We start from the raw sequence: 26,878 nt of genomic DNA, 5'->3' as shown, positions 1-26,878 counted from the left end.
TAGGGGTACTGTGTAGTACTGTGTGCTAAAATTACCGGTACTCGTTGCTTACAAGCCGACTACTACCGACCTATAAACAACCCCTTTCAATCGGCTTTCTCAATCTTTTGCTTTATTAGGGACCCTACTTCAGGGTATGAAGAGTTGAATCTCTCTACAAGAGTTGAGACCCTCCTCCACTGTAAGTTCCCAGTCCTGATTTCTGCTACTCTTTGGCTCCAAGCTGCAGTGCGTTCAATTAACCTGTGAATGAAGTTAGATAATTTTCTGGCCTGTGATGTGATTGCTCTTCCCATGTTTCATCATCCAGCTCCACCCCTACGTTTAGTCTTCTACAAAAAAAAGGATGATCTGATTTGAAGCTGAACAACTTTTGGAGAGCTTCTCTGTTCACAAGAGCCGACTGATGGATTTGCCACAAGATCCAACTCTTTTACTAGTCATCTTTATCTTATGCTTCATCTTGTATTTAAGTCTTAAGTCCAACTGGGGTCATGGGAACCTCCCACCTGGACCAACCCCTCTACCACTGCTCGGGAACATGCTGGAAATTGGTGGAGATTTTGTGAAATCCATGATGAAAGTGAGTACCTACAATGGTGGAGGTGGTCAAATGTATTTGCTTGTATGTGACCTGATCCACAAAAGATTACACTTTGGTTTTTTAAAAAAACATTTATTAACCCAAACCAGGGCAACTGAGATGTTCTTCTCCAGGTCAAATAGGATGCAAATCTTTAGTTTGTCCCTCATCTTTGTACTTCTCCTAAATAGAAGCAAAACTAATTTTCTCACAAATGTTCTTGCACATTTTTGATACATATTCGATGTAGGACAACATGAATCTTTTGGATGTAGATAATTTATGCAGCTATTTTTTGGCGTGTCTGCTCAGGAGCGACATAACCTATAATTAATAAACTTATTTTTTTTGCCAAGGGCACAGATTGGCAATGAGTTGATGTAAATAATTTTTCAAAGTGTGAATATAATGAGGACACATATCTGAAGCAGAACTATATGAAGACTCATTGGGGCAGATTTACTTACCCGATCCAGTCACGATCCCGCGGCGCATTGTCCGACGTTGATTCGGAGCTTGCCGGGTTTCTCTAAGGTCGTTCGCCCGATATCCACTAGGTGCCGCTGCTGCGCTGAAGTCCACCGGAGTTCACCTTCCTCATCCCGTTGTATGTGAGTGCTATTCTTGTGACACAATTTTTGTAAAAAATTCTGCGTTTTTTCCGATGCCCACGCCCCCGATTTCTGACGCCCCCCGATTTATGTCGTGTGAAAGCCGGCGCCGATGCACCACAATCCGATCGCGTGCACCAAAATCCCGGGGCAATTCGGCACTAATCGGAAATATTCGGGAAACCGGATGAAAATGCGCGATTCGGATCCTTAGTAAATGAGCCCCAATATCTGCGGAACAAATCGCAATGGAAAAAATAGGGAAAGAAATTGCAGCACAATTGAATAAAAAAGTGAAGTTGCGCCATTTTCTATAAGCTTTGTTTTTACAGCCCAAATGACACATCCCTTTTATGCTTTATAACAGAGATACCTCATTTATGTGGCTTTGTTTTGTGTTGACACTTTTAAAGGTCCTGAAAAAGAAATCTCATCATTATTTTATCATACCCATAACAGCTTCATGCTTAAGGGATGTACGTGAAGCTACACCTTACGCAGGTGAAATGTTGTTGCGGAACAAGGTGATGTTTTCATTGATATTATTGTGGGAAATGTCCAACAGTAAATATTTGTGATCACTTTTTATCCATTTTTTTTTAATGTGACATCTTTAACATTTGCCATAATGGGGCACATTTACTTACTTGATCCACCGGAATTCCCGAAAGTGCATTGTCCGTGTATAATGCAGTGTGCCGCGATTCACTAAGATCATGCGCCCGATATCCTGCATGTGTCGCTTCCCCGCTCAGTTCCCCGGAGTTCACCTTCTTCTTCCTGGTGCATGTAAGTGCATTGTCCGTGTATAATGCGCTGTGCGGGGAGTCACTAAGATCCTGCGCCCGATATCCTGCATGTGTCGCTTCCCCGCGCAGGTCCCCGGAGTTCACCTTCTTCTTCCTGGTGCATGTAAGTGCATTGTCCGTGTATAATGCGCTGTGCAGGGAGTCACTAAGATCCTGCACCCGATATCCTGCATGTGTCACTTCCCCGCTCAGGTCCCGGAGTTCACCTTCTTCGTCCTGGTGCATGTAAGTGCATTGTCCGTGTATAATGCAGTGTGCCACGATTCACTAAGATCGTGCGCCCGATATCCTGAATGTGTCGCTTCCCCGCTCAGTTCCCCGGAGTTCACCTTCTTCTTCCTGGTGCATGTAAGTGCATTGTCCGTGTATAATGCGCTGTGCGGGGAGTCACTAAGATCCTGCGCCCGATATCCTGCATGTGTCGCTTCCCCGCGCAGGTCCCCGGAGTTCACCTTCTTCTTCCTGGTGCATGTAAGTGCATTGTCCGTGTATAATGCGCTGTGCAGGGAGTCACTAAGATCCTGCACCCGATATCCTGCATGTGTCACTTCCCCGCTCAGGTCCCGGAGTTCACCTTCTTCTTCCTGGTGCATGTAAGTGCATTGTCCGTGTATAATGCAGTGTGCCACGATTCACTAAGATCGTGCGCCCGATATCCTGAATGTGTCGCTTCCCCGCTCAGTTCCCCGGAGTTCACCTTCTTCTTCCTGGTGCATGTAAGTGCATTGTTCATGTATAATGCGCTGTGCGGGGAGTCACTAAGATCGTGCGCCTGATATCCTGCATGTGTCACTTCCCCGCTCAGGTCCCCGGAGTTCACCTTCTTCTTCTGGTGCATGTAAGTGCATTGTCCGTGTATAATGCGCTGTGCGGGGAGTCACTAAGATCCTGCACCCGATATCCTGCATGTGTCGCTTCCCCACTCAGGTCCCCGGAGTTCACCTTCTTCTTCCTGGTGCATGTAAGTGCATTGTCTGTGTATAATGCGCTGTGCGGGGAGTCACTAAGATCCTGTGCCCGATATCCTGCATGTGTCACTCCCCGCTCAGGTCCCCGGAGTTCACCTTCTTCTTCCTGGTGCATGTAAATGCATTGTCCGTGTATTATGCACTGTGTGGGGCGTCACTAAGATCGTGCACCCGATATCCTGAATGTGTCACTCCCCGCTCAGGTCCCTGGAGTTCACCTTCTTCGTCCTGTAACTGCTTGGGCTTGCGACACAATTTTAATGTTAAATCCCGCACTCAGTCTGAATGAGTCGGATCGTCTGATGGCCCGCCCCCTGATTTCTGTCGCATGAAAGCCAGTGCAGCTGCACAAAAAATCTGATTGCGTGCGACCCAATCGTCTGCTAAATACCTGTCACAGAGGCGCAAATCCCAAAAATGTTGGGAAGTTCGACGGAAATGGGATCCACGGACCCTTAGTAAATTAGCCCCAATGTTTCCACCCGCATATTTGGTACACCCTCCCTACTCAGGTCTGCTAAATCGGTGCCACTCAGCCCTGTTGTATCTGACCCTCCTCTGCTACATGTATCTACAGTGGACACAAATATGGCCAATGGCCATCTTGGTCCATCCCTGCTCACATCAGTGAACCCCAAGCACCTTTTATCTTGTTTTTTTTTCAAGGTTGTGACAACAGGTAGAAGTGAAATAAATATGTTAAAATCAGCATAGCATAGGCTAACAGAACTTGTCACCAGCTAAAAATTACATTCCTGTTGAAAGGTTCTGTTAGCCTTTGCTATGCAGATTTTAAAAATGCCTATGTCAGCCTTATGAATGATTTCAGTACTTTATACAAGCTTCACATTAAAATTCACATTACCTGGCTCTAGGCCAGCAGCATGAGGTGAGTCCCGGTGGAGGGCTAGATGCAGCCAGTTTGTGTCCCTGGGACTCACCACACTCTGCAGCTAAGGAGGCAGGTAATGTGCATTAAACTTATATAAAGTACTGAAATGATTCAGAATGCTGACAAAGGCATTTTTTAAATCAGCATCGCATAGGCTACAGGAACCTGTCATCAGCTACAATGACATTCCTGGTGAAAGGTTCACTTTAATGATGATTTACAGTAACTATATAAAGGCATGATGGTAGTTTAATGGTGCCAAATAACATATCTTAAAATTTATGTAAAGTTGTAATTTTGGTTAATTTGATGCTCTTCCCAGTTGTATATTATAATTGTAATAAGATGTTTTTGAGAGAAAATTAATCCTTCATCCTTACAATTTTCATCTCAATTCAGCTGCGTGACAAGTACGGGGACGTGTTCACGGTCTACCTGGGATCTCGTCCGGTCGTGATTGTCACTGGATACAAGGCTGTGAAGGAAATTTATGTGGATAAATCAGACTATTACTTAAACCGAGGAGATATGCCGATCTGGGATGACTTTTACAAAAACTATGGTGAGAATCTGCTAATGGTTATAGCTCATACATGGAGATGAGCAAATCATTCAAGAATCGATTTGCCAAAGATTCGCCGATTTTTTTTTTTTTTTTTTTGTTAAAGTCTGGAATGAATTGCTGCCCCAAGGATCCTGGAAATTTGCATATTATTCCATCCATTCCTGTTAAACACAGACAAAATACCACCTCTCTAGCTTTGTTATTTTTTTGACAAATCTAAATATATAAAGCTCTATGAATCTGCACCATCGCGTTTACAATCGCCAAATTTTGCACAGCCGCTATCCGTGACTCAGGTAAAATCATAGACTAGGTTTCACTCCATGCTTTTCAAAATCCACTTATTACCCACCGTATACAGGAGCCATTGTCTGCTGCTGCTGCTGTGGCAGTTGGAAGCTGAGCCGTGATTGGTTGCTGTTTTGCCACAGGTCATTAATATGAGCTCTGAGCTGTGATTGGTTACTATAGGCAATGGGTAAAAGACACTTATGTGTGAGGTAAGCTGGATAGGGATACAGAGATGGGGAGATTTATCAGACATGTCTGATGTAAAAATGTTCCAGTTGCCCATGGAAACCAATCAGAGATTAGCTGTAATTTTATAAACAGCTCTGAGAAAATGAAATTTTAGCTCTGATTGGTTGCATTGGGAAACTAGAGCAGTTCTACTCTCAGACACCTCCGATGAATCTCCCCATAGACACAATGGCAGTTGGAGACAGTCACTAGAATGAGAGTGTCAGAGACAGTTACTTAAATAAGAGTGTCAGAAACAGACAGTCACTGAAAGAGACTGCCAGAGACAGATAGTCGCTGAAAGAGACTGCCAGAGACAGAGAAGGTCAGAGACAGTCCATAGATACATTTAGAATATTTTTTGTTAACCCATTCTATTTTGTTATAGCTAAAAGCAGTTATTTACTATCCTGGGCAACACCGGGAGCTACAGCTAGTAGTTTTTAAGAAGCCGAATTTCAAACCTTATCCATAACCCTAATGAATGTATTTATTTAAACTAAAGTGAATTGGAGAAACATTGATTTGCTCATCTCTACTCATGCATAGAATGACCAACTTTCGTCCCACAGTCCCTGCAGGAATATTGTTGCACATGGTGGACTATCGACATGGATTTATTCATTTACTATGTTTATCTATTATATTCAATTTACTGGACATATAGTGATAAAAGCACATTTTTCGTTTTTTCCAGGTTTGGCATTAACCAACAATATAGAGAGATGGAAGGAGCTCAGGCGCTTTTCTCTCTCCACGTTGAGGGAATTTGGCTTTGGGAAAAGAAGCACAGAGGACCGGATCCAAGAGGAGACTCGTCACCTCATAGAAGAACTTAGGAAATCCAAAGGTTTGTATTATATATATATATTGTTAGGATTGGTACACAAAAGACAGGGGATAGTGTGCCCTGAGCTTGCCCCAACCTCTGTCCCTTCCTATAGCCCCCCCACGCTAAACCGTGGGGCGACTACTTGAAGACTCGAAATATTCTGGGTAAGTGTGGGAAGGGGAACACAAACAGACTGACAAACATAAAACATAAAAGAATCGTAAACAAGCCGGAGTCACAACTAGAGGGTACGTCAAAAGCAGAATCAGTAAGCAAAGAGTCAAAGTCCAAAACTAGCCGAGTTAGCAACAATATAGATACAGATACAGAGCAATACAAACTAGCAGCAACCAGGTGGAGAAAGGGATTTTCAAACACTGGCACTGGAGACTTGTGAAGCTGCAATTTATGCAGCCAGAACTCCACCTCCAGAATCTGATAGGAGCTGGACAGTTCCTGGGAATTAACCCCTCACGGTGCAGAATAACCAGGCACCAAGCAGAGGTTCAAAGTCCCAGCCCCTCCTAGACAGCGCGAGATCTTAGCAGCCGCTGCCCAGGACGAGAGGTGGAGTTTGCGCGGATACGCGCCGGGGTACGGAGAACGCTGCTGGCACCACCAGAAGAACCAGAAGTCCCAGCAATCTCCCTAGCGAACCTGACAGTACCCCCCCCCTGACGGGGGGCCTTCGGACCCCTAGATCTTAAAGATGGCTTCTGAGGGTTGGCCTGATGAAACAACCTGAGCAACCGTGGAGCATGAACATCTCTAGCCGGAACCCAAGACCTATCCTCAGGACCAAAACCCTTCCAATGGACCAGGTACTGCAGGGAGTTACCTACCCATCTGGAATTCACCACTTTTTCCACTTCAAATTCCAGATTCCCCTCCACAATAGATGGAGAAGGAGGGTCAGGAAGAGGCAAAACAGGCTCAACATACCGCTTCAAAAGACTCTTATGGAAGGTGTTATGGACCCGCCACCCTGCTGGAAGTGTAATCTTAAAGGAAACCGGGTTAACCATATGAGTAACAACAAACGGACCCACAAACCTGGGCGCAAACTTCAAAGAGGGGACCTTCAATTTAAGGTTTTTCGTGGATAACCACACTTTATCCCCCACCACAAACGAATCAGAGTTAGTGCGCCTTCTTTCAGTCTGTTGGACCATAGAATTTTGTGCCCTCCGAATATTCTCCCGAACTTGTGACCAGAGCGAGCGCAACTTGGATGCAATAGCTTCCGCTCGAGGAATATTAGAGACAGGCACAGATGAAAAAGAGAAACGAGGATGAAAACCATAATTGCAGAAAAACGGAGATACCTGTGTGGACGAACTACAGTGGTTATTAATAGCAAATTCTGCCAACGGAAGGAATTTCACCCACTGGTCCTGACTGTCCGAGACAAAGAGTCGCAGATATTGAATCATTTCCTGATTCATTCTCTCGGACTGACCATTAGACTCAGGATGAAACGCTGAGGAGAACGACAGATTAACTTCCAGTCTAGAACAAAATGCTCGCCAAAATTTGGAAACAAATTGTACGCCCCTATCAGACACAATATCATCTGGTATACCATGGAGGCGTACAATATTCTGTATAAACAAATCAGCCAATTCTTCAGCTGAAGGTAACTTTTTTAATGGAACAAAGTGTCCCATCTTGGAGAAACGGTCCACTACCACCCAAATCACTGTATAGCCTTGAGATGCTGGCAGATCAGTGACAAAATCCATTGACACTTTAGACCATGGCCTGGTGGGAACTGGAAGCGGAAGAAGAGGCCCCTCAGGACGTCTCCTGGGAGTCTTTCCTCGCGCACAGACCTGACAGGCTTGGACAAATGCGTGCACATCATTAGTCATGTGAGGCCACCAGTAACTTCTCTTTAAGAGATCCAAGGTACTCCGCATTCCCGGATGACCTGCCAATACCGAGCAATGCGTCTCCTCCAACACTCTCAAACGACAAGAAAGAGGAACAAATAATTTGCCTTCCGGAAGGTCTTTGGGTGCAGATTTTTGTCCTGCTAAAATTTGAGAGGAGAGGTGGGAGGAGACAGCTGCCAACACAACACCTGGAGACAAAATATTACTGTCCGTAGTCGCTGGAAGCTCAGGAGTCCCGAAGCTACGGGACAAGGCATCAGCCTTCACATTTTTTGACCCAGGTCGGTAGGTGACCACAAAATTAAAGCGAGAGAAAAACAAGGCCCACCTAGCCTGACGTGAGTTCAAACGCTTAGCAGTATCCAAATATACTAAGTTCTTATGATCTGTGAGCACAGTTATCGGATGAAGAGCTCCTTCCAAAAAGTGTCGCCAGACTTCAAATGCCCACTTAATGGCAAGGAGCTCTCGATTACCAATATCATAATTCCTCTCACAAGAGGAAAACTTTCTAGAGAAATATGCACAGGGCCTCAGTCTGGTGAGAGTGGAGGACCCCTGAGACAACACTGCACCTACTCCTACCTCGGAGGCATCAACCTCCACAACAAACGGTAGAGAGAGGTCAGGTTGAACCAAAACTGGGGCTGACGAGAATGCCGCTTTTAAAGTTTCAAACGCTGAGCAAGCGGCAGGGGACCAGTTGTTTGGATCAGCACCCTTACGGGTTAGATCCGTGAGGGGTTTGGCGATCACAGAAAAGTTCTTTATAAAGTTCCGATAATAGTTAGCGAAACCTAAAAATCGTTGTAGGGCCTTAAGATTGGTAGGCCGAACCCAGTCCGTGAGCGCCTGAACCTTACTCGGATCCATCTGTACATCAGAGGGAGTCACAACATAACCTAAGAAGGAAACCTTCTGGACGCAAAAAACACACTTTTCCAGCTTAGCGAAGAGGTGGTTTTTGCGCAACCTGGTAAGTACTTGGCGGAGATGTTGCTGGTGAGAAACCATATCAGGAGAAAAAATCAAAATATCGTCTAGATACACCACCATAAACACACCGATGTAATCATGAAAGATAGAGTTCATAAAGCCTTGAAAAACCGCTGGGGCATTACTCAAACCAAAGGGCATAACCAGGTATTCAAAGTGCCCCAAAGGTGTATTAAATGCGGTTTTCCACTCATCCCCTTCTCGGACCCGAATCAGGTTATAAGCCCCTCTGAGGTCTAATTTAGAGAAAACTTGGGCCCCAGAAACCTGATTTAAGACATCCGGGATCAAGGGGAGGGGACCTGAGTTTTTTACCGTTATCTTATTTAATTCTCGATAATCAATACACGGCCGTAAACCACCATCTTTTTTCTCAACAAAAAAGAACCCGGCCCCAGTGGGCGACTCAGAGGGACGAATATGTCCGATTGCCAAACTCTCCTCAATATAACTCTTCAGTGCCTCCCGTTCTGGCACCGACAAGTTATATATACGACCCTTTGGCAATCTAGCATCAGGAAGAAGGTCAATTTTACAATCAAACTCCCTGTGAGGAGGAAGGACTTGGGACAAGGGTTTTGAAAACACATCTGAGTAGTCAGAGAGAAAACCTGGAAGACTTTGATCTTCCGTCACTACTGTACATAGTGAAACTCTGGTCAGGTGTTCCTTACAGAGAGGACCCCAATGAACCAGCTCCAGAGTTTCCCAATTAATTACCGGATTATGGATCCGGAGCCAGGGTAGACCAAGAATGACATTTTCAGACAGGTTTTCCATAACTAGGAAAGAACACCATTCTTCATGCATAGCTCCTACCATAAGCTTTATCTGCGGGGTTCGGAATTTGATCAACCCTGCCTGTAGAGGGGTCAAATCCGCACCCGACATCTGGATAGGAGTGGACAATGGAATCAATGACATGCAAAACTGAGAGACAAAATTATAATCGATTAAATTAGTCGCAGCACCTGAATCCAAAAAGGCGCGACCAGTGCAGGAAACAGACTGAAACTTAACCGTACAAGGTAAATACATTCTAGACACAATAGGGAGTACCTGAGCTCCTAAGCAGTCCCCCCGACTACTGCTTAGGAGCGGAAGTTTTCCTGCTGCTGCCTCTTGGAACAGGTGTTGATCTGATGATCAGGACTTCCACAGTAGAAACAAAGATGGCGTTTTATTCGATGTTGCTTCCGCTGTGCAGGAGAGATGCTATCCAGCTCCATGGATTCCAATTCTGGACTACCTGGAGACGGACTGGCCGCTGGCTGACAGTCCGAGGACACCCGAGGTGATCGCCTGGATCTTAGGCGACGATCAACTCGGATGACCAGAGTCATAGCATCATCTAATGTCTGAGGCTCGGCATAAGCTAAGACTAAGTCCTGTACTCGGTCTGACAGTCCGGACATAAATTGGTCTTTTAGGGCGCAGTCATTCCATTGCGAGTCAGTCACATACTGTCTGAACTGGGCACAATAATCTTCTGCTGTCCGTTTTCCCTGACACAGAGATCTAAGGTGGGAAACTGCAAGTGCTCGACGGTCAGGTTCGTCATAAATCTGGCCTAAAGCAGAAAAAAAAGCGTCAAGAGAAGAACGGGATGGAGAGTCAGGTGGGAGAGAAAAAGCCCAATTTTGCGGATCCCCACGCAACAGGGAAATTACCACGCCCACCCTTTGAATCTCTGTGCCCGATGAACGAGGGCGTAAAGAAAAGTAAAGTTTACAGCCCTCCCGAAATGAAAAAAATTTCTTACGGTCACCAAAAAACACGTCAGGGAGAGGAACCTTAGGTTCAGGCGTGGGTGGCAGTGGATCCTGCGGTGATGTCCGCCGTGGAACCTGCATAGATTCCTGAATTTGGAGACGGGAAGCTAGATCCTGAACAAGCTGAGTTAAGGTCTGGACCTGAGCGACCACAGCTGACAAAGGCTCCATGGAAGGAGAGAATGTAGCAGGTCGGATACAGGATGCAGACCTATGTGTGGCCAGTGTTTCTGTTAGGATTGGTACACAAAAGACAGGGGATAGTGTGCCCTGAGCTTGCCCCAACCTCTGTCCCTTCCTATAGCCCCCCCACGCTAAACCGTGGGGCGACTACTTGAAGACTCGAAATATTCTGGGTAAGTGTGGGAAGGGGAACACAAACAGACTGACAAACATAAAACATAAAAGAATCGTAAACAAGCCGGAGTCACAACTAGAGGGTACGTCAAAAGCAGAATCAGTAAGCAAAGAGTCAAAGTCCAAAACTAGCCGAGTTAGCAACAATATAGATACAGAGCAATACAAACTAGCAGCAACCAGGTGGAGAAAGGGATTTTCAAACACTGGCACTGGAGACTTGTGAAGCTGCAATTTATGCAGCCAGAACTCCACCTCCAGAATCTGATAGGAGCTGGACAGTTCCTGGGAATTAACCCCTCACGGTGCAGAATAACCAGGCACCAAGCAGAGGTTCAAAGTCCCAGCCCCTCCTAGACAGCGCGAGATCTTAGCAGCCGCTGCCCAGGACGAGAGGTGGAGTTTGCGCGGATACGCGCCGGGGTACGGAGAACGCTGCTGGCACCACCAGAAGAACCAGAAGTCCCAGCAATCTCCCTAGCGAACCTGACATATATATATATATATATATATATATATATATATATATATATATATATATACATATATATATATACATATGTTTCAAAGCAGAAAATAAGATGGAAAGTCAGGGTAGACACAGACAGTGGGGCAGATTTACTTACCCGGCCCATTCGCAATCCAGCGGCGCAATCTCTGTGGTGGATTCGGGTCCGGCCTGTATTCACTAAGGTAGTTCCTGCACTGAAGAGCATCGGAACACACTGGAGTACACCGAGCTGGGCTGAGTGAAGGTAAGCGCGTGCCGAGCGACATTTTTTTTTTTTAAAAATGCAGCGGTTTTTCCGAATCCGTCGGGTTTTCGTTTGGTCACGCCCCCGATTTCCGTCGCGTGCATGCCGGCGCCGATGCGCCACAATCCGATCGTGTGCGCCAAAAACCCGGGGCAGTTCAGGGAAAATCGGCGAAAATCGGAAATATTCGGGTAACATGTCGGGAAAACGCGAATCGGGCCCTTAGTAAATGACCCCCAGTGTGCTCTAAAGCTAGGCACCCCCAGCTGTCCATACCTAATACCCATCCTACTCTAAACACTAAGTGACAACTGGTTGACCTTCCCTTCCTTCACCAAAAAATAACAAAACTAATGTTCAAAAATTAATTCTGATTTTCCTAAATGGTCAATGCGAATGACATTTACTATAATAACAGTCATCACCAGTTGTGGCATTATTGATTGTCTGCGGCAAACTATAAAAGGGCACCCCCTCAGTAGTATTACCCCCCATCCAGTAGTAATATATATGGTTATTTTTTAGCACATAGGTTGACATCTGGGGTGAAGAAACACTATTTTAAGCATCAAGTTCTGCTTTGTAGCGGGTGACTGCACCCTGATGCTGCACACCATTTTGCTGCAGTTGTTGTTGTCTGAGGCAAGAGGCTCAATTCGCCTCATGGCATCGAATACATGACTGAAAGTTAGAGAATGTATTTCCATCTGCCAATCGATAGCTTTATTAGGGAAGGAACATTTTTTAAGGTAATTCCATGAGTTAAAGCAAATGGCAAATTGTGGAATTTCTAGGTAAATTTTTGAAGTGTGACATTCATGACATAATTAACATGACCCTATGGTCTTGTAAGTATAGAAAAATCTGCAATTGCTGTATAAAAAAAATAAGACTATGTTTTATATGTCAATTCTAGAGTCGTTCTTTGATCCTCGGCAGTGTCTCAGCAGAGCCCTTTGCAACATAATCTTCTCCGTCATGTTTGGAAATCGTTGTGAATATAAGGACGAGGAGATTGCTACTGTCTTATCTTGTATATACGAGTCATTTGTGACAGCGAGCTCACCCTGGGGACAGGTAAGAGCAAAAAAATGTCCTTGTGTATTATACAAGCAGTCATGTGATCATGTTAAGGTTCCATATAAGGACAGTCAAAAGTTGTTCAGGATGGAAAAATTTAAAATAAAGCAAAAAGAAATCTGCCGCAGAAACGCCTTTCCACTACAGATTTTTGTCTATGGTGTTGGTAACACCGACTCTCCTCTATCTATAGGTGATTCCCCCTCTCTATGGCGATTTATAGAATTGTCTATCCTCTAGGTGTAGAGGATGATAGTAGAACCTCCTCTCCTTTAGCTTTCTGAGAATGCCCCTTGTCTATTGTGGTGGTAGAACCTCCTCTGCTCTAGGTGTAGAGGATGCCCCCTGTCTATGGTGATGGTAGAACCTCCTCTCCTTTAGCTTTCTGAGAATGCCCCTTGTCTATTGTGGTGGTAGAACCTCCTCTGCTCTAGGTGTAGAGGATGCCCCCTGTCTATGGTGATGGTAGAACCTCCTCTCCTCTAGGTGTAGTGGATGCCCCCTGTCTATGGTGATGGTAGAACCTCCTCTCCTCTAGGTGTAGTGGATGCCCCCTGTCTATGGTGATGGTAGAACCTCCTCTCCTCTAGGTGTAGTGGATGCCCCCTGTCTATGGTGATGGTAGAATCGCCTCTCCTCTAGGTGTAGAGGATGCATGCCCCCTGTCTATGGTGATGGATGGTAGAACCTCCTCTCCTCTAGGTGTAGAGGATGCCCCCTGTCTATGGTGATGGTAGAACCTCCTCTCCTCTAGGTGTAGAGGATGCCCCCTGTCTATGGTGATGGTAGAACCTTCTCTCCTCTAGGTGTAGAGGATGTCCCCTGTCTATGGTGATGGTAGAACCTCCTCTCCTCTAGGTGTAGAGGATGCCCCCTGTCTATGGTGATGGTAGAACCTCCTCTCCTCTAGGTGTAGAGGATGCCCCCTGTCTATGGTGATAGTAGAATCGCCTCTCCTCTAGGTGTAGAGGATGTCCCCTGTCTATGGTGATGGTAGAACCTCCTCTCCTCTAGGTGTAGAGGATGCTCCCTGCCTATGGTATTGATAGAATCTCCTCTACTCTCGGTGTAGCGGATGTATCCTGTTTATGGTGATGATAGAACCGCCTCTCCTCTAGATGTAGAGGATGCCCCCTGCCTATGGTGATGGTAGAACCTCCTCTCCTCTAGGTGTAGTGGATGCCCCCTGTCTATGGTGATGGTAGAACCACCTCTCCTCTAGGTGTAGAGGATGCCCCCTGTCTATGGTGATGGTAGAACCTCCTCTCCTCTAGGTGTAGAGGATGCCCCCTGTCTATGGTGATGGTAGAACCTCCTCTCCTCTAGGTGTTCACCTGGAATATGCCTTCCAGTTCTGGGCTCCTGTCCATAAAAAGGAGGCCCTGTAGCTGGAGAGGAGACAACGAAGAGCCACAAAAATGATAACCGTTATGGAGGGTCTCAGTTATGAGGAAAGATTAAAACATTTAGATTTATTTCATCTTGAAAATAGACGACTAACAGGAGACATGATTAATTTTATAAATTTATAACTGGTCCATGCAAAAAAATATGGTGGAAAGTTGTTTCAGGTATAATCACAACAAAATACAAGGGGGGTACTGTCTCCGTCTGGAGAAAACAAGGTTTAATATTCAGAGATGACAAGGCTTGTTTACTCTAAGAACTGTAAATCTGAGGAATAGCTGAGCTCAGGCGCTGGTCACAGTAGGGACAGCAGAGAGCTTCAAAGAGCGTTTAGATGCCTTTTTATTTCAAAATAACATTAACAGTTATGTTATAATTTGGAATTGTATTTCTTCAAATCCCTTCCTCATCCAATCTCTTCCCTTTCCTTCCTTCCTTGATTAAACTTGATGTCTTTTATCAACCATAATATCTGTGTAACACCTCTTGCTAAGTTTTTGTGTCTCCCTTCTCTGTCCAGTGTTGCACATCCCAAGCGATAGTAGAAACGGTCCCGAACAGAAGGGTGACTAATTAAAGGGGGAACCTGTCAGGTGGATGACAAGCCCTTAAACTGAAATCAGTACCTTTAAATGCTCCTCATATGTCCCCTTGTTAGGATCAGTGGATCCACTGGACCACCGCGGGAGATGTAACTAGCCAACACCCGGAACCGGAGCCTAGCGGCACCTGGTTTTCACCAGAGCCCGCCGCAAAGCGGGTTGGACTTGCTGCGGCAGGATACCACTAGGTCGTTCCCAGGTGTGACTAGCCCACGGTGGCAGCCGAGGTCGAGGTACCTTAACGGATGACAAACTCGTAGTCGGGTCCAGGCACAGGGTCAGGGCAGGCGGCAGAGATGCAACGTCAGGTTCAAGTCCGGGGTCAGCAACAGGAGGTCCAGGCAGGAGGGAACGGGAACACAGGCACACAGCAACAGGGAGGAACACAGGTAACACGGCAACACAGAACTCAGGAACGGGAACACACAGGAATACACTGGAACGCAGGAACACAGCAATACTCGCTAGGAAGCTTTCTCTAAGGCTAAGAGGCACAAAGATCCGGCAGGGAATGATGGGAAACAAAGGGTTATATACAAGACAGGAAATGACCAATACTAATCACCTGTGCGCTGGCCCTTTAAATCTTGAGGCAGTGCCGCGCGCGCGCCCTAGGGAGCGGGGCCGCGCGCGAGACCCAGTCCGGACGGGAGCGGGAGCCCGGAGAGGTGAGTGCACCGGAGCAGCAGTGGGGCAGCGGAGGGAGGCACGGGTGCACCCGCGATCCGCGATATGGATCGCGGGGGTGCCCGCAACGGAGGCACGGGTGCACCCGCGATCCGTGGTATGGATCGCGGGGGTGCCCGTGACAGTACCCCCCCCCTTCGGCCTCCCCCTCTTCTTTTTGGTCCCAAGAAACCTCTGGAGGAGAGTCCGATCAAAAATATTCTCTTCAGGCTCCCAGGATCTCTCCTCAGGCCCGAACCCCTTCCAATCTACAAGGAAGAACCGCTTACCCCTTACGAACTTCATGTCCAGAACCTCCTTGACTTCATATACATCTGGAGAATCAGCCTCAGGAGCCGGAGGAGGGGATTGCTGGGAGAAGCGGTTCAAGACGACTGGCTTCAGGAGGGATACATGAAAGGAGTTCGGGATGCGCATAGATGGAGGAAGGCGGAGCTTGTATGCCACTTGATTAATGCGCTTGATTACCTCAAAGGGGCCAAGGAACCGGGGCCCAAGTTTATAGCTGGGTATCTTAAGCCGGACGTATCTGGAGGATAGCCATACTTTGTCACCAGGAGAGAAGACAGGAGGAGCTCGACGTCTTTTATCAGCCTGGGTCTTGGTACGGTCTGAAGCTCGTAGAAGGGACTGGCGGGTCTGGTCCCAAACAGCCTTGAGATCCTGCACCAGATCCTCCACCGCAGGGACAACAGAGGGAGTAGACAGCGGGAGAGGTGGGCGAGGAATACGTCCATAGACCACGAAGAACGGAGCCGAACCAGTAGATCCCGAGTCCAGAGAATTGTAAGAGAACTCAGCCCAAGGTAGAAGGTCAGTCCAATTGTCTTGACGGGCTGAGACGAAGTGGCGCAAGTAGCAGCCCAAAGTCTGGTTCACCCTCTCTACTTGACCATTCGACTGAGGGTGGTAAGCAGAAGAAAAGTCAAGGATGACCTGCAGTTGGTTACATAAAGAACGCCAGAATTTAGAGACAAACTGGACTCCTCGATCGGACACAATGTGGAGTGGAAGGCCATGCAGACGGAAGATATGTTTGAAGAACAAACTGGCAAGCTGTGGAGAAGACGGAAGACCTGGAAGGGGAACAAAATGGGACATTTTGGAAAACCGGTCCGTCACCACCCAGATGACAGTATTGCCCGAGGAGACAGGCAAATCAGTAACAAAGTCCATTGCCACGTGAGACCACGGGCGACTGGGTATCGGCAACGGGAGTAACAGTCCAGCCGGTTTGAGACGAGAGGCTTTATTGCGGGCACAGGAGGAGCAGGATCCCACAAACTCCCGAACATCTTTGACCAGGTCTGGCCACCAGTAATAGCGGGAGATGAGGGCCAAGGAGCGCTGCACCCCAGGGTGCCCAGCCAGACGAGAAGAATGTCCCCAAGACAGAATCCTCTTCCTGAGAGCAGGTCTAACATACGTCTTGCCAGGAGGCAGCTGCCGAAGGTCCACCGGAGCTGCAACAACAAGCTGATCAGGAGAAATTATGTGCCGAGGAACTGGTTCATCTCCAACAACATCTGACGAACGGGACAGAGCATCAGCCTTGATATTCTTGTCTGCCGGACGAAAATGAATCAGCAAGTCAAAGCGGGAGAAGAACAAAGACCACCGGGCTTGCCTGGGATTCAGGCGCTGGGCTGTCTGGAGGTACAGAAGATTCTTGTGGTCAGTGTACACACAAACAGGATGGAGAGCTCCCTCCAGAAGATATCGCCATTCTTCAAGAGCAAGTTTGATGGCTAATAGTTCTCTGTCTCCAATGGAATAATTTCTCTCAGCAGGAGAAAAAGTCTTGGAAAAGAAACCGCAAGTCAAAGTTCGGCCCTTGGGCCCTTTCTGAGTGAGCACCGCTCCAGCCCCTATGGAGGATGCGTCCACCTCCAGAAGAAAGGGTTTGTCCGTATCTGGCCTAGAGAGTACGGGAGCCGAGGAGAAAGCAGACTTTAACTTGGAGAAGGCCATTTCAGCAGCTGGAGACCAGGCACGTGGATTGGCACCCTTCTTGGTGAGCGCCACGATGGGGGACACCAGAGTGGAGAAATGGGGAATAAACTGACGGTAATAGTTCGCAAACCCCAGGAACCTCTGTATGGCTCGGAGACCCTCTGGACGTGGCCACTGAAGAACTGCAGACAGCTTCGCGGGGTCCATCTGAAGGCCTCTGTTGGAAATTATGTAACCAAGGAAGGGAAGGCAGTGCTGGTGAAACAGGCATTTTTCTAACTTGGCATAGAGGTGATTGGCACGAAGTCGACCTAGAACTTGGCGTACGTGTGCCTGGTGGGACTCAAGGTCTGGAGAGTACACCAAGATGTCATCGAGGTAGACCACGACACAAGTATAAAGAAGGTCCCGAAAAATGTCGTTCACAAACTCCTGAAAAACAGCAGGGGCATTACACAGTCCAAAGGGCATCACTAGGTACTCAAAGTGCCCGTCACGGGTGTTAAACGCCGTCTTCCACTCATCACCTTTGCGGATCCGGATGAGATTGTAAGCACCACGGAGGTCCAGCTTGGAGAACACCTTGGAACCACGTAGGCGATCAAAGAGTTCTGTAATCAACGGCAGAGGGTAACGGTTTTTTTACCGTGATCTTATTCAGCCCACGATAGTCTATACAGGGACGTAGGGAGCCGTCCTTCTTGGTAACGAAGAAAAACCCTGCGCCAGCCGGAGAGGAGGACTTGCGTATAAAACCCCTCTGCAGATGCTCCTTGATGTAGTCGGACATGGCTAGAGACTCAGGTACTGAAAGAGGGTAGACACGACCTCTGGGAGGAGTGGCGCCAGGAAGAAGATCCACAGGGCAATCATAGGGACGATGTGGTGGTAGAATCTCCGCCTGCTTCTTGGAGAAAACGTCCGAAAAGTCCCGATAACAAGCTGGCAGACCCTCCAGAGACTTGGGAGCCAGAGTCGAAGTCCTCACAGGTAGCGGACGGGGAACCTGCATACAACGTGAAGCACAGTTCGGACCCCAACGGAGGATATGCCCGGAGGACCAGTCCAGTACAGGGGCATGAAGCTGCAACCAGGGGAGACCCAGCAGTAGAGCAGATGTGCTTTGGGGCAGCACAAAAAACGAAAGTCTCTCTTGATGTAGGGCACCAACTTGCAGAAGCAGGGGCTCCGTGCGAAACCAGATGGGTACGGAGAGAATCTGACCATTGACCGAGGCAATAGACAATGGCTTCTCAAGACGAACCACCGGGAAGTGATGCCGAGAGACCAAGGCTGCATCCACGAAGTTCGCTGTAGAGCCCGAGTCCAGGAAGGCAGTAACCTGGATCTGGGTACCGGTGCCAACGCTGAGGAGCACGGGAAGAGTCAGACGTGGAGAAGCTGTATTAACACCTAGGGACGCTTCTCCCAAGAAGCCTAGGTGCTGGCGTTTCCCGGACGTTGAGGACGGACAGGACAGGAACCGATGAAATGCTCAGGGCTGGCACAGTACAGACATAGGTTCTCCTGTCGGCGTCTTGAACGCTCTCGTAGAGTGAGCCGGGTTCGGTCAACCTGCATGGGTTCCTCAGCAGAAGATTCAGGCGGACCCTGGAGCGGCCTTTGGAAGACTGGCGCCAGGCGAGGAATGCGTCTAACACGGCCTAGGGGATACTCGGAGCGTAGTTCCTCAGCTCGCTCCTTAAACCGAACATCAATTCGAGTGGCCAAGGTGATGAGGTCACTCAGAGTAGATGGAAGATCCCGAGCTGCCAGTGCGTCCTTGACCTGCGCAGAGAGCCCTTTCTTAAATGTAGCGATGAGGGCTGCATCGTTCCACGCAAGTGGACGCATCCTCCATAGGGGCTGGAGCGGTGCTCACTCAGAAAGGGCCCAAGGGCCGAACTTTGACTTGCGGTTTCTTTTCCAAGACTTTTTCTCCTGCTGAGAGAAATTATTCCATTGGAGACAGAGAACTATTAGCCATCAAACTTGCTCTTGAAGAATGGCGATATCTTCTGGAGGGAGCTCTCCATCCTGTTTGTGTGTACACTGACCACAAGAATCTTCTGTACCTCCAGACAGCCCAGCGCCTGAATCCCAGGCAAGCCCGGTGGTCTTTGTTCTTCTCCCGCTTTGACTTGCTGATTCATTTTCGTCCGGCAGACAAGAATATCAAGGCTGATGCTCTGTCCCGTTCGTCAGATGTTGTTGGAGATGAACCAGTTCCTCGGCACATAATTTCTCCTGATCAGCTTGTTGTTGCAGCTCCGGTGGACCTTCGGCAGCTGCCTCCTGGCAAGACGTATGTTAGACCTGCTCTCAGGAAGAGGATTCTGTCTTGGGGACATTCTTCTCGTCTGGCTGGGCACCCTGGGGTGCAGCGCTCCTTGGCCCTCATCTCCCGCTATTACTGGTGGCCAGACCTGGTCAAAGATGTTCGGGAGTTTGTGGGATCCTGCTCCTCCTGTGCCCGCAATAAAGCCTCTCGTCTCAAACCGGCTGGACTGTTACTCCCGTTGCCGATACCCAGTCGCCCGTGGTCTCACGTGGCAATGGACTTTGTTACTGATTTGCCTGTCTCCTCGGGCAATACTGTCATCTGGGTGGTGACGGACCGGTTTATCTCTGTCCCAAAGCGGAGTAGCCCAGGCCAGGGCTTTCCCGGAAAGAAGGCTGAGGACAAATGCCACCTTGGACCGCTCTGTGGCAAATTGCGACGGCATCAGTTCTATGTGCAAGGAGCACTGGGTTATGAAGCCCCTGCACATCTTTGGATCTCCATCATACTTGCCGGGCAGAGAGAGGCGTAGCCTGGGTTCAGCAGCAGGAAGATAAGCCGGAGCAGCAGGGGTCGCAGCGGCCGCTTCAGGAGACTGTTGCTGATGTTGGGTAGCAAGTAGTTGTTGGAGCATGGCGGTGACTTGCTCTAGCTGATTCCGCTGTGCTGCAATCTGCCGGGACTGGTGGATCACGATGGTGGCGAGATCAGGCTGACTGGGAGAAGGAGCCTCGGCGGGATCCATGGCCGGATCTTACTGCTAGGATCAGTGGATCCACTGGACCACCGCGGGAGATGTAACTAGCCAACACCCGGAACCGGAGCCTAGCGGCACCTGGTTTTCACCAGAGCCCGCCGCAAAGCGGGTTGGACTTGCTGCGGCAGGATACCACTAGGTCGTTCCCAGGTGTGACTAGCCCACGGTGGCAGCCGAGGTCGAGGTACCTTAACGGATGACAAACTCGTAGTCGGGTCCAGGCACAGGGTCAGGGCAGGCGGCAGAGATGCAACGTCAGGTTCAAGTCCGGGGTCAGCAACAGGAGGTCCAGGCAGGAGGGAACGGGAACACAGGCACACAGCAACAGGGAGGAACACAGGTAACACGGCAACACAGAACTCAGGAACGGGAACACACAGGAATACACTGGAACGCAGGAACACAGCAATACTCGCTAGGAAGCTTTCTCTAAGGCTAAGAGGCACAAAGATCCGGCAGGGAATGATGGGAAACAAAGGGTTATATACAAGACAGGAAATGACCAATACTAATCACCTGTGCGCTGGCCCTTTAAATCTTGAGGCAGTGCCGCGCGCGCGCCCTAGGGAGCGGGGCCGCGCGCGAGACCCAGTCCGGACGGGAGCGGGAGCCCGGAGAGGTGAGTGCACCGGAGCAGCAGTGGGGCAGCGGAGGGAGGCACGGGTGCACCCGCGATCCGCGATATGGATCGCGGGGGTGCCCGCAACGGAGGCACGGGTGCACCCGCGATCCGTGGTATGGATCGCGGGGGTGCCCGTGACACCCCTCCTGTCTTCACCTATAGGCCTAGTGACATAATGAATCATGGAAAAATCACATATTGCTCCTAAATCTTCTCATTGCTCTTCACTAGATCTATGAGATGTTTCCTGGAGTGATGAGATACGTTCCTTGGTATCACAAAAAGTTTTTTAAGTACTTGGAGAAACTGAAGCAGTATGTCAATGAGAAAGTGAAGATTAATCAGAAGACTTTGGATCCCGATAACCCAAGGGACTACATTGATGCTTTCCTCATTAAAATGGAAAAGGTAAGAACCATCGCGACATCCCTCCTCACACATTTGGCGCGACACTGTGCTTTAATCCTTGCCAGGGATATTAAGCGAGCTATAACTTAGGTCTTCCCTAGAGGTTCTCCTAGACTTAGCTACTGACTATACTCAGATTGGTTACATGTGTAGACAGCGGCCAAATTGTTAATCTCTTTCACTGATGCTCATGGCGACCACCCTCTTGCAACTCAATGGTCACAAAAAGTCTCCCAGATGTAAAGATGAGAAGACATTAGTTCTTTGCAATTAAATTAAACCACTACTTGTATTTTGTCAAGCAGTTGAACAGCTTCTATTTCATGTTTCTTCATGGCCCAATGTGGTGGCATCATCCAGTAAATGTACTTTGAAGTAGGATGTAAGTCAGGGGGCGGAGGAGAGTTTAACACTGAAGTCAGATTCTCTTCCTCTCTGAAAACCTCCTCCCATGTGATCAGGAGATCTTATTAGTGATGTCCCAGGACGCAGGACCATCCATTACAGTGAATGGGGTATTCTAAGGCAGGGAGAGCTTGACTTCAGTGTTAAAATCCCCACCTCCTTGACTTCATAAAACCAATTTACATCTCACTTCAAAGTTGATTTTCTGGATGATGCCACCACACCAGACCATGGAAGAAACATGATCTAGAAGCTTCTCAGCTGCTTGACAACATACGGATAGTGGTTTATTATACCAATTATTGATGACATAGTAAATGTTCCAAAACATGATCTCCATGGTTGTTGTTTATGCACAACTCACACTCTATGGGGCACATATACTTACCCGTCCTGTCGAGATCCCCGCTGTGCGCTGTCCAACGAGGTTTTGGATCTTCCGCGATTCACATAGCTCATGCGCCCGATTTCCTGCATCCATCGCTTCCCCCTCCGGAGTTCACCTTCTTCTTCCCAGTGCATGTGAGTGCTGATCTTACGACACAATTTCGTTTTTTAAATTCCATGGTTTGTCCGAATCAGTCGGGTTGTCCGACTTCCCCACCCCCCGATTTGTGTCGCAAGAGCTGATCGCGTGCGCCAAAAAACAATTCAGGGCAAAATGGTAAAAAGTTGGGAAACCCAACAGAAATGCGCTGTTTGGACAATTAGTAAATGTGCCCCAATATCTTAATTTGGTCCAGTTTTCTGGCATCAAGCCAAAGACAGTCTTAGACAGTCTCAAAGTCTTAAACTATGCCAGATTTATCAACCAACTCAAGACTGCGTAGTCTAACTCTGCATTGTCTTATCTAACAACACTTTTGATAAACTTGCCTCAAGAACTTTCCAACACTCAAACCCCTCAAAGATCTATTTTCTTCCACAGGAAAAAGGAAAAACAAATAGTGAATATAACATGGTGAATCTACTGAGCAGCACCCTTCAGATTTTCTTTGCTGGAGTTGAACCCAGTAGTTCAACCTTGACCTACTCTCTCTTATTAATTCTAAAATACCCAGATATCCGGGGTAAGTTGGAAACCATGTATATTTTTATATATATTTTATATTTTTAAGAGAACCTAAAATCACATGAAAAGACTGTTCCAAAAGTTATTCTTTGGGATCAGAATCATTCAGGGTTGAGGAGTTAAATAGAATTGGTGCCTAGGGGTCTGCAAATCGAAATGTACCGTATATACTCGAGTATAAGCCGACCCAAGTATAAGCCGAGGCCCCTAATTTTACCACAAAAACCTGGTAAAACCTATATATTTTTTACTCGAGTATAAGCCGAGTTTGGGTTTTCAGCATATTTTTTTTGTGCTGAAAAACTAGGCTTATACTCGAGTATATATGGTAATATCTTTCTCCATCCATCTGTTTTCATGGAAATTAACCACTCAGATGCTGTGGACTGAAAAGACCACAACATCTGAGGGGTTTACGGTCTGTGATCACAGTTATCGCTAATCAATGACCCTTATTCCTGGTCTGTGCTATGTGATAAGTATCATATTATTAGAGATTTAGAGATATTTAGCATCTGCTATGCAGTTGATCGTGAAAAGGAGTCAAATATATTGTTTGAAATTTTATATTCTAATGAGATGTATACATGGGGACGTTTTTGCTAATCTCTTTTTGTAGCAAAAATGCATAAGGAGATTGACCAAGTCATTGGTCGAGATCGCAACCCAACAATTCATGACAGGAACGATATGCCGTACACAGAAGCCGTGATTCACGAAATACAGAGGTTTACCGACCCCCTACCTCTTGGTGTCCCAAGGAAAACTACAAAGGAAGTCAAGCTGCAAGGCTACACTTTACCTAAGGTACATGTGGAAATCAAAGTCAAATTTTAATAATCAATATAAGGTAAATAACTGATGATTATTAGAATGGTTGGATTACATTATCTGAGAGTTTGAAATGTTTGGTCGCTTCTAGCTGCCAATAGAGAACCATTGATCTTACATTTCTATTTTGCTTATGGTTTTTCCTTTGCTTTGTTTAGTGGTATTTGCTGGCATTTAACAATAAACCCCTTATACGTATCTTATGACATGTATATAGCAAAAATACCAAAAGCTAAATTAAAAATGTACTATTTTTGTAATGGCATAATGCCATCATAATGCCTCATCATTTCCAGCCTCAGCCAGTCTGGAAGTGCTGATGTCTAGTGAGGAGCTGAGAAGGCCGGGTTCAAAATCAGGTGAACTTTGCAAAAAGTTTCATTCGGGTACCCAACCCCAAACACGCTGCTAACACCAGTGGGTGTGAAAAGTGGGTTGATGGGCTCCTTAGCTGCCCATCAACTAGTTTTTCAAGGTGAACCTGAAGACCAAACTTCTGGCTGATGTCCAGGTTCGGGGACTAGTGTTCAGCACAGACCTGGTTCAGGTCCGCTCATCACTAGGCTATTCATCGATGCTGGCCACAGAAGCCAAACATAAGTCTGGTGCATGAATGTAGTGACCATCTGAAGGACAAGTAGACAAAGATCTGCAGTGACCACCAGACTACCTGGAACAATGGGGGATAGAAAAGGTAAGTACAGGCAGTCCCCGGCATAAGGACACACCCCTCTGCCCACTGTGACCTCTGTGAAGGTCTCTGGATGCTGGAAATTTACTTTACTTCAGTCGAAGGCTGCAATGATCAACTATAAGGTGTTTATAAAGATCCATTACTGTTAATTCTTGCTCCCTTGTCAACTCAAGATTTTGATGGGGCAGATTTACTTACCCGGTCCGTTCGCGATCCAGCGGCGCGTTCTCTGCGCTGGATTCGGGTCCAGCCAGGATTTATAAAGGTAGTTCCTCTGCCGTCCACCAGGTGGCGCTGCTGCGCTGAAAAGCATTTGAACGCGCTGGAGTTCACCTGCTCGGGCTGAGTGAAGGTAAGTGCAAGCTCTGCGACAGATTTTTTTTTTTAAATGCGGCGGTTTTTCCGAATCCGTTGGGTTTTCGTTTGGCCACGCCCCTTCGATTTCTGTCGCTTGCACGCCGGGACCGATGCGGCAAAATCCGATCGCTTGCGCCAAAATCCCGGGGCAATTCAGGGGAAATCGGCGCAAATCGGAACTATTCGGGTAACCCGTCGGGAAAACGCGAATCGGGCCCTTAGTAAATGACCCCCAATTTGTCTGTCTTAGTAAATACCTGTTCCAACTTTAACTACTTCTTTAGTAACCGTTTGCCACCAGGCAGCACTGTTGGTAAAACCGTACAAAGAGCATATTTAGAGTTGGGTGTAAATGCCCAAATGGCTCATGTATAATCTCATTTTGGAATGCTTTATATTTTTTCAGGATATTAATGTTTTCCCATTGTTAACATCGGTGCTCAAGGATCCAACTTGTTTCAAGTACCCAAAGGAATTCAACCCAGAAAACTTTTTAAACGAGAAGGGGGAATTTCAGAAGAATAGCGCCTTCATGCCTCTGGCTGCAGGTAGTTTATGCTATGTTTTCAGTAAAGTTGTATTGGGCTACTACAATATGATATACTCTAAATAGTTAAAGAGGTTTTCCCATCTGGGAATTCACATTTATTTTAATTCATTTGCCATATGTAAACATTTCTTCAATTGGATGTTATTAAAAAAAATGTTCCCTTGTGAAGATAATTTCTAATAAATGCAGCCACGTTGTCCCTTAGAAACAAGACTGTGTCCTTGGATACGGCCACCGCAGCTGGAGTGATTGCACAAAGAAACAAAAAGTTTTTGTATTTATAATGTCCGGGAGTAACTGCAGGTCCCAAAGCCGTCCTGTGGTAATGAACGCTGAATCCAGGTGTTTAGACAGGGGTCAATAGTGCATGTCTGGCCACTGCTGCCAGAGTGCAGGGTGGTCGTATCCAAGGACACAGTCTCATTTCTAGGGGACAACATGGCTACATTTATAAGAAATTATCTTCACAAAGGAACATTTTTTTGATAACGTCCAACTGAAGAAATGTTTACATATGGCAAATTTGTTAAAATAAATGTGAATGCCCAGATGGGAAGACCCCTTTAAGATTCCAGAGGAACTCCCAACCATACAGAAAATGTTGCCTATCTGCTGCTGTAAGATGCATGGCTTATTATTTTTGCTTTATCTTAATTTACTTGTGGAAACTTTTTTTGTTTACAGCAGGGCAACGATTTTCCAGGCTTTATCTTAATTTACTAATGTTAGTTTATGTGCTTTGTTCTCGCAATAGCATTGTATGGCAATTATTCAATTAGAAACAACTTTCTAATTTAATACTTTTTCATTCCACTATTTTTATAGCTGAATGAAGGTTTGGTTTTTGTGGATGAGTTGTATATTTCAGAGGCACCACCTGATGGTGCTGAGGCTACACGGTGCGGCCACTCCAGGGCTGGAGAGCGGAAGATTTCTGGGTAGGAGGATCAAAGAGGCTACTGGGGCGTGGAGTACCTGTGCCGTGTAGCCTCAGCTCCAGCTACTCCATGCCCCAGTAGCCTCTTTAGAAAATTTGCATATTACCCTGATTAAAGATTAGAAAAGATCGAGGAGAGTAACGTATTAGCCCTTAAAAGGGTTATCCTTACACACATTAGTTGCACCTACCACCACATTTACCTTACTAGGTAGGTCCATAGTGGTAGGTTTTCTTTTAATTCATGTGTTGTCCAATAATTGAATAATTAACAGTGTCTTGCCAATACAAAAAAGTATAACCTATTCACATTACAAAAGATAAATATATATCCACTATCCACCATACGTTAGATGCACCTACCACCGGAAGTTGAACTTGCAAACCTTCCTTTGTGGTCCAATGAATATCGTAAAGTTATTGTTCTAGGAACAATTTTTATCAGTGAAACTCCATTTGTTTCTCTTCTTAGGAAAGCGGAATTGTCTCGGAGAAGCTTTGGTACGGATGAAGCTCTTTCTCTTCCTTATCACCATCCTGCAGAATTTTGACTTGAAATCCCCGTTACCTTTAGAAGAAGTTGACATTAATCCAACTGTATCTGGACTGGGGAGCTTCCCAAAACCCTATAAAATTGCTTTTATTCCACGTTAATGGAAGAATTCGACATCTGTTACCAGT

At 46.9% G+C, this 26,878-nt stretch overlaps 1 protein-coding gene across 1 annotated transcript; it reads left to right on the top strand.

The window, feature by feature from the left end:
- The first annotated feature begins 356 nt into the window (after positions 1-356).
- LOC140076776 (cytochrome P450 2G1-like) lies at positions 357-26,878 on the top strand. The gene is made up of 9 exons (XM_072123474.1): positions 357-583; positions 4,263-4,425; positions 5,645-5,797; positions 12,471-12,631; positions 21,175-21,351; positions 22,685-22,826; positions 23,448-23,635; positions 25,117-25,258; positions 26,670-26,878. Exons 1-9 carry the CDS (start codon positions 407-409, stop codon positions 26,849-26,851), a joined length of 1,485 nt encoding a protein of 494 aa, XP_071979575.1. The 5' UTR covers positions 357-406; the 3' UTR covers positions 26,852-26,878.

The sequence above is a fragment of the Engystomops pustulosus genome, chromosome 9, assembly GCF_040894005.1.
Source record: "Engystomops pustulosus chromosome 9, aEngPut4.maternal, whole genome shotgun sequence".
NCBI lineage: Eukaryota > Metazoa > Chordata > Amphibia > Anura > Leptodactylidae > Engystomops > Engystomops pustulosus.
The sequence above is the reverse complement of the archived record's forward strand: the minus strand, read 5'-3'. Positions and strand labels throughout refer to the sequence as shown.